A 12221-nucleotide genomic window follows, 5' to 3' on the forward strand; every position below is an offset into this window, starting at 1 on the left:
TATCAGTTTTATTGAAATCCCAACCAAAATAATTTTTGGAGTGCTTCACTAAGGATATATAAAAGCACAATAGGTTTGGACTACAAACGATACTGGCTCAAATGAGCATCTATAGAGCTTTCCTCTCTCTCATTATGAATCAGTTCTTAGTGTGCCAAGGTAAACAGTATGGACTACATACCTCTTTGCCAACTCTCTTATAAAGTGGATGGAACCAATAATCCAAAAAACAAAGAGAATTAATTTTCTAACAAGTCCTTGTCCCTTTGAAGTTACATGATAAGAAAGGTCACTTTCTCACTAACTAGCTTATCTTTTGATACCTTTATCTTTTTCTTGATCATACATATTTTTCAGTATTATGATCTATTTATGCATTCTTCTACAACATCTTTATTTATGACTTTGCAAATCAACATCTTTGTGATAGGAGGCAAAAGTCACTTAGCTAATTACACATACTTGATAAGCTGCATAATAATAACCACTGTAAAACTGCACATTAATGGAAGGCATATAAATTACTGCAGTTATTCTCATTTATGGACAAACAAAATACTTTTTTTAGTTGTTTAAAAACATCTTTGTTGCCTCCATATCCATCTCGTTAAGTACACTGTGTTTTTAACCCAAATCACGGCATCAATTTTAGAAAATGGGGATTTAATCCCATTATACCAGCGTCAATGAAATAACAGCAAAAACAAAATAAAAGTCAGTTTAATCAAATACTTCTAATCTGCAGTTGAGAATTCTGTTATATGAAATATTTTTCATATAATACAATCTCAAGTATAACAGAACAGGTTAGACACATCCCACAAGGATGTTGTAGTGAAATCTGAGTTGGTCCAGCCAAAAGATTAGAAGCAGAGAGAGAGAGAGAGAGAGAGAGAGAGAGAATGTACAGCACTAGAATATTAATATGACTTCTGTATGAAGATTGGAAATCCTACAAAGTAATAAATAAGGTCAAAGCAACACTTAGATGATTTACTACCATAGAAAATCATACTCCCTATGAGTGATTTACTGAATGTTATATAAAAATGCAGTGTGGACAAGCTACATTCAGATGCAAGCTTGCAGCTGTCAGTATCTACATTTGCTCAATCTGGCTAGAGGATGATTTGAAGGTTGATTTAATTGTAGCTTCTGAATCATGTTCTTCCCTATGTTTTAAATTGTTTAACATAAATATAAAAATGTTAAAGTAATTTTTAGTCTGTAAATATTTAGTATAAAATCTGCAAAATCTTATTCTTTTCTGGAAGACAGAACTGAAAATAAAAAGACTGCCTGAGAAACAACATCATTACTTACTAATGGTTATTGTCCAATAGGTATGGCAAATTACCCTTGTGATGAAAAATTTCAATAGAGAGTTCAGTAGGAGAAAAAAATCAACAAACAAAAAATGACTCAACAGACTTAACTGATCAATTTTAAGAGGTACACAAATCTCATGTGTAGAAGAGTTCAATTTCAGTTCTTTAAAGGCAATATCATAGCCTAAGTATCTTCTCCATTATATGCAAACTCAAAGTAGAGATTCACCTCTTGCTTTTGCTACCAGAGCTAGAACACAAGGCACCACCAATGAACCTTGCTGATGTCATCTACTCAGCCAGAGCTCTCCTTGACCATCTTTCTATTCCTTGATACACTTCATCACATTTTAGATTTCACCTAACCATTCACTTTCCAGCATCAGCAAATAATCCTTAGGGAGAGTATCTTGTCCTTCCTCTCCAGGTTTTTTTTCCCCCAGTTTTATTTTCACTTTTATACATACCTCCTTTTCTACATATTTTCTTGCCGGGTTTTCTGGCACATTCCTTGGATATTCTTTTTACTGAAAAATGAATAGAAGACTAGAAAATAACATGGCGCTCCATCACAGACCGCCGGAACATGCAACACCACTGTCTAACTTAAACACTCCTGCATTTACTGAGTGCGAAAGATCCCCAGTTCGTTGAGCCTGCACATGCAATGAGGAAATGTTGATGCGTCTTCTCAGAAGTCATTTGGTAGGAAATGGAAATTAGGAACCCATTTCTACCTAAATATACGTGCTGTGGAGGAAAGAAAATGAGTAGGCACAGGAAAAAAAAGAGATACACTGACACACATAAATAAAAAGAGCAGCATGCACGCATGTAAAATATGTCTACATGCCAACAGGAAAAGCCATGCATACTACCAGTACACATGAATTAATATTGTTAGAACTTAGAATAGAAAATAAATCTATAAATATAGTTCCTTGTTTTTTTTTTTTTCTGCAATAAACTCACCATCCTCAGTTGGGACATAAATGTTTAAATACAGGCAGTCTTCACTCTGATCTTGCACATACGATGAAACCACATCCAGGTTGTTAGTAAACCACACAGGAAGCATGACTTCTGGCAGTCTTCCATCAATGATATTCTGGGGACACACAGGAGCAAACTGAGTGGCATTCCTGATGTCTGACCAGGGCGATGGTGGTTCTGGAGGCTGAAAACGATGTTCTCCTGTTGGGGGAGCTGCATATGGAACCCCGAGAAACTGAATAACAGGCCCCAAAATTTCATTATTCAGTTCTTTCTTAATCCCTCTTATCTTGCCGAAGTTGGTAGTCACCAGTGGGTCCATATCATCCAATTTTTGTGAGAGCACATGGGCAGCCTGAAGCAAACATCCCAACATAAAGAGAGTCAATGAGGCACCCACTCCCCTGTGCACCAAGCAGGACATCACTGCTCTCCAAACATAACTGAGCCGTGTGCACCTGGCTGGTGCCATGGTCCCACATTAGTTGCCTGGTTTCAGTGAGGCAGATGTATTTATATCCACTTCAGAAAGAGTGTATAATGGCAGAATATGCTTCCAATTGCTCAAAGGTGAGCTTGTTCAGAAAAGCTCAGAAAGATCTTTATGCAGCAAGTATTTCCCACTGATTTCACTTGTATCGAAGAAACATCTTCAATCATCACTATTTACCAGACCGCATCCTATTGACCATTCTGTTTCCCAGAGTAGCAATGCGGCAAGAGAGGCCATTGACTGTAGACTTCCCTCTTATAAATCAAATCCAGTTAGCTGCAGGTCTATATCCTAGAGAAAATGAAAATAAATCATTAGTATGAATAAGAAGAAATAGAGAGATAACTAGCTATTTTACAAGCTACAGAAATACATTAATAGTGACTAGAATCAGGCCAGTTACATAGAACCATAGAAAAATTATGGTTTGATGTGAGATGACAAGTGAAATAACAGACTATTGGATTATTGAGAAACTTGCCTGCTGACTTTATATATATTTAAGTGGAAGCAGGCCATGCCAAAATATGTGGTTTCAGAAACAACTCACAGTAAAGTATTTTTTAAATGCAGAAGGTTGTGTGTGAAATTTCCCTTTTATTGAGTTTTCAATCACTTCAACTGACTACAGAATTAATCAACAAACCTACTCAAAATTAGAATCTAATAGAAAACCTTTTAAAATAATTGATAGTGAAATGCACAACTCTTTAAGAATGACTATATATTGAAAATAAACAAAAAGGGAATTCTCAATCCTAACTCTATGCTTATCCAAAAAACAAAGGTAAGGTTAGAGCAAGAAAACTAGAACTAGTTCAACTATCATTATATTAAGTGCAACTACCACAGAAACTCAACTTCCTTGTTATCCCTCAAAAGTTTGCATAAAACTTTGGCTATAGATTCCCCCACTTTCATTTAAGACTCAAAAATTTAAAGGATAAAATGTCTTTAGACACAGCTTGAAAAAGAGGAAGAAGTTGGCATCTGCTTTGCAAAGTTATTTTATCTCCTAGTTGCATATTTTAGATATCAATAAATTTGCAATGTGAATTTCTGAGTCAAAGTCAATATATTTTAAATTACAAATGTTGTCTCATGGTCTGGTAGAGATCAAAGGAAGAATACAAAAAAAGAGTATGGTAATTTAAAAGAACAATCATAGCCAATCATGGCATCTCGCATATTTACACTAATCAAATATCTAACACTGTTGACTCAGTTCGACTTAAAATGCATCAGAATAAGCTGTAACATTCAGTGCAGTGCAATTCTCAGTGTAATTTTAAATTAACTGCCAAATAGCATACAGCTCAGAAAATTTGTCTCTTCTTGTTCAAGCAACCTTTTAACATGTTCCCTTTGAAACTAATCGTGTTGATTTGTATTAGAAATAGTTCTATCCTGTCATATTATGGGAAGATTCCTGAAGAAGTGCTGCTCTGCCAGCGAGACTGCCCTGACTTGCTGTTATTTAAAAGGAGATTGTAAAAACTATATAGGGCAGCAGGAGATTTGGTTCTGGGCTGGTGTTCCTTTAGCTCTGAACAGTCCATCACAGAAAGCAATAAGGAGATAAATGTCTATATTCTGAAATACTTCAGTCTGTGAATTCATATATGTTTGCTGTGAAAGCATATTATCATACATAAGACAGGCTTAATCCCATCCCTTGAATGCCCTACAACTCTAGCACTTATCTAAGACTTAGCTACACAAACCCATTTCTATAAAGAGTATATTATGCTTATTCTCGTACAGAATCATGGTGGGCCAGAACGTAAGATTAAATCTTTCTTGGTGTCTTTTTACAAGAGCCCAATTTTGACACCTCAAATGGAGAACCTGAGGCCAGGCTTTCAATGTCTCAAACACCAATTTTTACTTAGCCTAATTTTCAAGCACGGCACTTTGCAAAAGTTCTTCAGATAACTGATACCTTATTAATACAAAATATTTGGTTATTTGTTAACAAAATAATGCTCCTTTTTTATACGCACAAACCCTTAATTGTGTTAATAATAAACTGGCTCCTGTTTCCCACTAATGTGCTATTTTAATACAAATTGCAGATGATTGCTTGCCATGGTGAATGTTCAAATTTTAATGAGGTTTAGTTCCTGATGTTACAAAAATATCCCACTTTACATGTATGTAGGTATGTTACAAAAATATCCCACTTTACATGTATGCAGGTACAATAGTATCTATTGCACTGACTCAAAGATCTTGCAAAAGTCATCATTATAATAACAGACATCCAAGTCTAATGTGAAAAATGCAGCTTGTTTAGATCACTGGAAAAATGCATATATGTCTCAATGGAAAGGCTCTCAAATTTGTTGGCACATTTTCCCCCCCTCCTTTCTGATGCTTCCTTAGTATGTGCCAAACCCTTCACACAGTTACATCTACTGACAACAAGCCTAGAAAACAGGTTCAACAGTTATGCCCTTGTTACTCTAGAACTAAGACCCAAAGCAGTAGCATCTCCTGGCCATAGGCTCTCAGAAAACCAGGAGCCCACTGCTGTCTGAATTAAAGGCTACCCTCTTGATCGATGATAAACTCTCAATTCACAGTTACCACTTTTTAAAAGATTTATCATAGTGTATTTTAAATTGGACTATCAAAGTGTTTTATATTTCTTCAGAAGACAGAGTAAAAGCTCTGACAGTTTCACAGAAACAGAGAAATTGAAATGATCTACCCTATTGTTATTGGAAGTTTAGATTTTATTTTGCAACTCTCCGTTAAAATGTTTCTTTGTCCTCCAAGCAGTGATCCTAAAGGCAGTTGTTACACAATTATACAGATCATGTTAAAGCAATGATTTGTATAATTTGTCTCTAAAAAGAATAAAGAAATCTTAACACAACTTTAGTGTCTACTAATGGATACTGATAAATTATGATATAGTCACAAATTAGAATTTAAAAATCAGTAAAAATAAAGGGCCTATAGATAAATCAAACATAAACCAAAAGTTTTTTAATAAAATGAATCATAGAAAATTAGATACAGCAATATACTACTTAAATAAAGCTAAGATACATAAATACATAGTAGGTGATAGTTATCACCTCTGGTTAAAGAGAAAATTAAAGAACTTAATTTCATGAATTAACTCACGCCTAAAATGGATAATCTGTGTTGAGATCTTAAAAGATCAGTAATCAATGACAAGTTTAACAAAATCTTTGTATTTCAAAGTATTGGGTGATATACACACACATACACACACATATTTTCATTGTGGAATTCTCTGTATGCTCCAAATATTCTTAAGTAAATACACTGAAATAACAATGTCAGAAAATTCACATTCAGCAGGTCAAGCCAATCATATCTCCTGTAGATTAGCCTATGTACTGATCCACACAGGGCTGCCCCACCAAGTCTACAGTTAGAGGAGACACTAGCTCATCAATTCTTCTGTGAGGAGATAATAGCTCATCAATTCTTCTATCATTTCTAACTTTGAGTTAAAGCATGTATGGTTTCACAAGAAAAATAAATACTTTTTTTTTTTTTTTTTTTTTTTTACATACAGGCAGAGTGGACAGTGAGAGAGAGAGAGAAAGAGAGAAAGGTCTTCCTTTGCCGTTGGTTCACCCTCCAATAACCGCCACGGCTGGCACACTGCGGCCAGCGCACTGCGCTGATCCGAAGCCAGGAGCCAGGTGCTTTTTCCTGATCTCCCATGCGGGTGCAGGGCCCAAGCACTTGGGCCATCCTCCACTGCACTCCCTGGCCACAGCAGAGAGCTGGCCTGGAAGAGGGGCAACCGGGACAGAATCCGGAGCCCCGACCGGGACTAGAACCCGGTGTGCCGGTGCCGTAAGGCGGAGGATTAGCCTAGTGAGCCACAGCGCCGGCCAAAATGAATACTTTTTAAAAGCACATCATAAATCATATTATATTTTGTCTCTTGTGTTAATTCATCAAAACATCTAGGCCCTCACCTATTTTGCTCATGAGTGGTTCAGTTCAAGAGAACTGTCTGGGATATTCGGCCATTGCACTGGGTGGCCATGTTCATCCAATCTTTCATTCAATATTTATTTGGTGTTTACAAAATGCAAACTAATGCGATAACTGCTGTGGAGAATTTAAAGACAAGTACATTCTACTCATTGCTCCTAAGCAGCTCACAATACTGTAAAGAGATAGTTCACATTTTAAAAAAATGGCTCTACTGCAGGATATAAAGTGATATGTGCTTAATAAATATATATAGAACAGGGGACGGGGGCTGGTGCTGTGGCATAGCTGGTGAGGCCACCACCTGCAGTGCCAGCATCTCATATGGGTGCCAGTTCAAGTCCTGGCTGCTCTATTTCTGATCCAGCTCTCTGCTGTGAGCTAGGAAAGTAGTGGAACATGGCCCAAGTACTTGGGCCCCTGCACCCACATGGGAGACCTGCAGGAAACGCCAGGTTCCTGGCTTCAGAACCCAAATTGCTACTACTGAATTTCCTATTTGAAAGCAAATAGTACTTTCATGAGCGTGTGTATAAATGCACTTCAGTATCTTTATATCCATCATACAATCAATATAAAAATCCTTTACATAATGCAAACTTGACTAAATCTCAGCTTATTTGGATTGACTACCAGAGCTTCCAAGCTTGACGGTGACCATTAGTCATTACTAGAACAATATGCGGTCGATCCTTGTTATTCATGGCAGATGTTCTCTAAAGTCACCGCAAACACTAAATTAGGTAACACATTTATTTATTCCAGGGATACATAAATATATATTTTCCGTGATTACACATTGTAAACTTAAACCCTTAAAATAACTTATCCTAGTAGATTTTATTTTCTTTACAGGAGAAAAACTGAGGCTCAGAACCATGTGCCTGAGGCTACCCCACTAATAGGTGTCAGAAGTGGAATTTAACACCCACATTTACTGGTCCCACAGTGGAGTTTCTCATACTGCACAGTGACACCTCTGCCAGCTCCATACTGTTCTAGAGCTGAAGCAAGAATGCAATGTATTGGCTTGTTTGATCAGCTGGAAACGTGCTCACAGAGCAGCGAAGGTTTATATTGCACTGGTTATGTCTGTGGACTGACTGAGAAAGGGCTGATTTTGAGGTTATGAATAAATTCTAGTGAATAAGTAAATTTGCAAATGCAAAAATCAGGAATAGTGAAGAACCACTGTGATAACTAAAGAAAAACGTTTTCTGCTTATGGGTCTGTGAGTTGTTTTGAAGTCATGCCACACCAGTTGTCAATAAGGCTTAGTAATGATAATCGGACTAATTTGATTTAGTAATGACAATTTAACAAATAATTTGATTTAATAACAACTGTGTGGCTGTTTTCAATGGCTGAGACTGGCTGTGTATCTGGAATGTACCCACAGGGCCAGCTCACTGCAACAGAATCTGACCACTAGCAGACTCTGGGCTTCCTGTATGGAGATATTTCACACTGGTTGTGGTTCAGGAACTGCAAGCAAAGAATGTCCTGTGTGACCTGGCAGTGGGAGAACAAAGAAGTGTGAGTATGAGATCTTCAGACCCTATTTAATGCATATCCTTCCCCTGTGGTTCCTGACCTACATTCTTTCCTTATAATAAACCTGTCCAATATCTATGAGCTATTTGGGTCTTTTCAGCAACTGAACCCTTAAAGTAACTAATGTGTAACTCAGTTTTTCTTTTTTTTTTTTTTTAAGTGAGATGACTAAACAAATACATGCAGTCATATAAAATGTTTTCAGACTCTCAAAGAAGAGACAGGTCAATCTCCAGATGCAGGATTATGAAAGAATTCATAAATCAGAGGGAAAATGAAGTGTGCTCAAAGAATAAAGATGATCTGGACAAACAGCAATGGTAACAGAAGGAATCACAGAGGGCACGGCACGTTCCAGGAAGAGTGTGAGGAGCGCAGAGTGGACGCTGTGATGGTCACCGCCCCTGGGGGCCACTCACACTGCAACGACTGCTCCGCTACAGGATCCAGAGACGGAACGGCTATGAGGAGCCATCCCAAGCCTCGGAGCTCCTGTGAAACCAGCAGAGGGAGGAGCTGACACAGAGTCCCTCACTCCCTTACAGGTACTGTTCCTCATGGTACGTCCCGCTGAACTTCTTACACGCAAACCTCTATCTCAATGCCTTACCCTTCGCTAGGAAATCTCACAGAAAGGAAAGAAAACGCCTTGTTAAGGGGAAGTACGGTCTAGTTGAGCCAGAGCCCTGAGTTCTTGAGGATGGGCGTTGAATGAGGCTCAAAAGCCAGGCTAGAAGCAGATCAAGCAGGTTCTTCAATAGAGGCTAAAGAGTTTGAATTATATTTCCTGGGTGATGAAAAGTCCCTAAAGATCCCTAGCTAGGGAAGAGTTTTATCAAATTTATTCATAGGGAAATTAAACTGGCCCTACTATGGAGCATGGATCTCCCAAGCAGTGTGTTCATACCCCACAAACGATGATCAGGTGAAATGGGGAAGTACATATTTGAACCACATAAAACCAAAAGAGGAAAACATTGAGTTTTGCTAGTATTTAATACCAGTGTCTTCAGTGGTTCTGTGAGGCACGGAGCACCTGAGAAAGGTGGATGGTTGCATAACACAGTTCACCAAAAGCATTTTGTTGTTACTGCTCATTTTCAATGCCTAGTGATACATTAGTGTCTATATCACAGATAAGTGATTTACACATTTTTATCAAGTTGAAATCAAAACAATCTTCACCCAATGGACTACCATATGAAGTTTTTCCCACAGGTAAATATGGATTAAAGGCAATAGTAGTAAGATATTCCTATGTAAGGAATAAGAGGACAGAAACAAAACTTCCAATTTTAATACAACCTTTTCATCAGCTAAAAGATTTTTAAAAATGGCTACCTACATGTAATAAAAAGTTTGACAAAGACTTTTTATTGTTTGCAAACATCAGCAAGATAACTTTGAGTGCGGATTGATGTTTGTTTTATTAGCTGTGAATTTTACCCTGAAAATATCTAATATCTGTGTCTTGAGATACTCTTGAATGATAGAATGAAGGCATCAGATTTATAGCAACTCCAAAATATTGATTTTAATTTTATCATTTTTTAAAATTTCAATCTTGGTGAGTTTTTCAATCTGGTGATGGTCATAGTTAAGTGGAATTCTATGGATATACTTATACCTTTCAAGGTTTGTTATCAAAAATGCAGAATGTGTGATCCCAAAGGTGATAGCTAGCATTAATTTAGTGAATGGAATGGCAGAGATGAAACCAGCACTTTACTTTTAGGTTCAGTTGAAGTATCAGTTGGAGTCATCTACAACGAGGTGAAAACGACAACACAAACAACTGATATTACAGATCACCAACTGCTCACCAGCCCCATTCAAAACAGTTCATGCACTCATAACACTGAGTTCTCACAACAGATTTGTAGACCAGGAAATGTTATTTGAGGTAGAGAAAAGGAGGCTTCAGGTGGCTAAATAATCTCTGAAGACAACAAATTCAAGAAGATGGATAGACCTAAGAAACAGACCAAAGCACATGCCCTGAATCTTTCTAACACTTTTTGCACTGCTCTCCAACAGCTTAACCTGAGCCAGATGCTCAGGTTAAGGATTAGAGGAGATTGAAACACACAGGACACCAACAAGAGGGAAATTAGGAGTTGCTGGTCAGCTTGCTTGAGCTTGTTAACAGGCACAATTTATAGCAGCGCCAAACAATGTGGTTTTGAGACTTTTGCTAATAGCATATCATACTCTGGGACACAGAGTAAGTGATAGAAGTCAACATTCAACCTAAGAAAAGCAAGAATTGTAGAACAGACGGAAACAAAGATAATGAAAAATGGGAATTCTAGTGTTGAACAGCTTAACTGATTGAATATACTGATAAGAAGTTATCAGAAGACAACCAAAACAAAATGTTAGTGATTTAGAACCAGTGATTTTGTGCTGGGAATATAAAATTCCAAGACCTTGATCATATAAAAAGCTTAAGGGATGCCATGCCCCATATTGTGGCCATATCAATGTGGAGCCATTGAGAGCTGATGTGGCAATAAGGACATTCTTTCAAGACCATTATTAAGCAATAATCGGATTAATGTTAAGCACCAAATGAGTCGGTACTGTGGCTACACATGGAGATAACTGCATCATCTCATTTAACTGTCTCTAAATATCCTGAGATAGAGGTTATTATCATCTCCTTCTAGAAGATAATTAAATTGAATTCAGAAAGACAGTCACAGGGACATTCTTCAATAAAACAAGAGTACAGTTTATGGAGGTATCAAGCATCAACAAATAGGAGATAAGGCAAAATAATTAACAGAGTGTAAAGACAAACCTTGTCTCTTCTCACATTTGCCCACTGTTTCTTCTGAGAGAAAGGTAGGCTAATCTCAACTGTTTCCCAGAGTTACACCCCTTGCTCCATTCCTCTGCAGAAAATGCAATTGGTCCTATTTGTTCCCTTTTCCATTGGGCTACTTCCACTTTCAATATGCCTCTCCAATGATGGTGAGAAAATCACAGAATATAAAACATGATGGAGATAAAGTAAGCTAAAACTTGAGAACAACAAGGAAAAAAGCACAAAAAAACAGGTTCTAGCTGGTAGCAAAGTATCTTTGCAAATAAACAATACTAACGAAGGTAGCACACAGCACTGCGGCCAGCGCTCAGCAAATTGGGCCCAACTTGTTCCTGCAAAGTCTTCTACATGGATAATGCTGCCCCCATCAATTTTTGCCTGGGGTGACTCCAGTTAGCACTCCTCAAAACCTAGCTTAAAATACAGTACATTATTCACTGATCCTTACAGTCATGAAAACAGTCCCTTCTTGGAACTCATAATGTCTCCGAGCTGAACCTACAGTGCTTTGTATTTGTAATCTCAAACCCATCTTTGTTCTTACATCTGGTAAATACTTACTGCCAACTAATAGAGAAGTCAACATGAATAAGATAGAGTTGATTTTCATGGAGACTAAAGTTCAATTAAGGAAGAAAAACTTTAGTAAATCAGTCACACAAGCTAAATATGCAGCTACATGATCCAGAAAGGATCATGTAGGGTACTCTAAGGCAAGAGTCTGGAATGGGAGGGATGACCTTCCCGAGGAAGTCATCTGTAAACAAGGTTCTGAAGAATGAGAAGTTGGCAGGAAAAGGCTAGAGAGAAAAATGTATCAGAGGGAGGCATGAGGAAACCTGGCTGCTCTAGAACCTCGGTCTTTCCAGAGACCACTGTGATGTGAGGGAGGGTAGAGCATTGGAATGGAGAGGAGAAAGGAGCTGACAACTCAAGAGTTTGTAAGCAGTTTTCAGGGAGAATGCATTAATTTCAGGTATGGCAATAATTGTAATCACTCGATCAGTCTTGGTCTTCAGGCACAGAGGCTATATCC

General features: G+C 37.7%; 1 protein-coding gene across 10 annotated transcripts in view; it reads right to left on the reverse strand.

The window, feature by feature from the left end:
- Positions 1-12221, reverse strand: part of NLGN1 (neuroligin 1) — a 948787-nt gene that overhangs the window by 734297 nt on the left and 202269 nt on the right. For 8 of the 10 annotated variants that reach the window (XM_089330921.1, XM_089330920.1, XM_089330922.1 and 5 more), the window contains exon 2: positions 2301-3105. In XM_089330921.1, the coding sequence (XP_089187047.1) occupies positions 2301-2793 (493 nt within the window). In that variant the 5' untranslated portion in view covers positions 2794-3105. Of the gene's footprint in view, positions 1-1795; positions 1856-2300; positions 3106-12221 lie in introns of all 10 variants that reach the window. The other 2 variants (XM_051859134.3, XM_089330918.1) reach the window with 1 other exon arrangement.

The sequence above is a fragment of the Oryctolagus cuniculus genome, chromosome 4, assembly GCF_051225735.1.
Source record: "Oryctolagus cuniculus isolate XC-2025 breed Fujian yellow rabbit chromosome 4, ASM5122573v1, whole genome shotgun sequence".
Lineage (NCBI taxonomy): Eukaryota > Metazoa > Chordata > Mammalia > Lagomorpha > Leporidae > Oryctolagus > Oryctolagus cuniculus.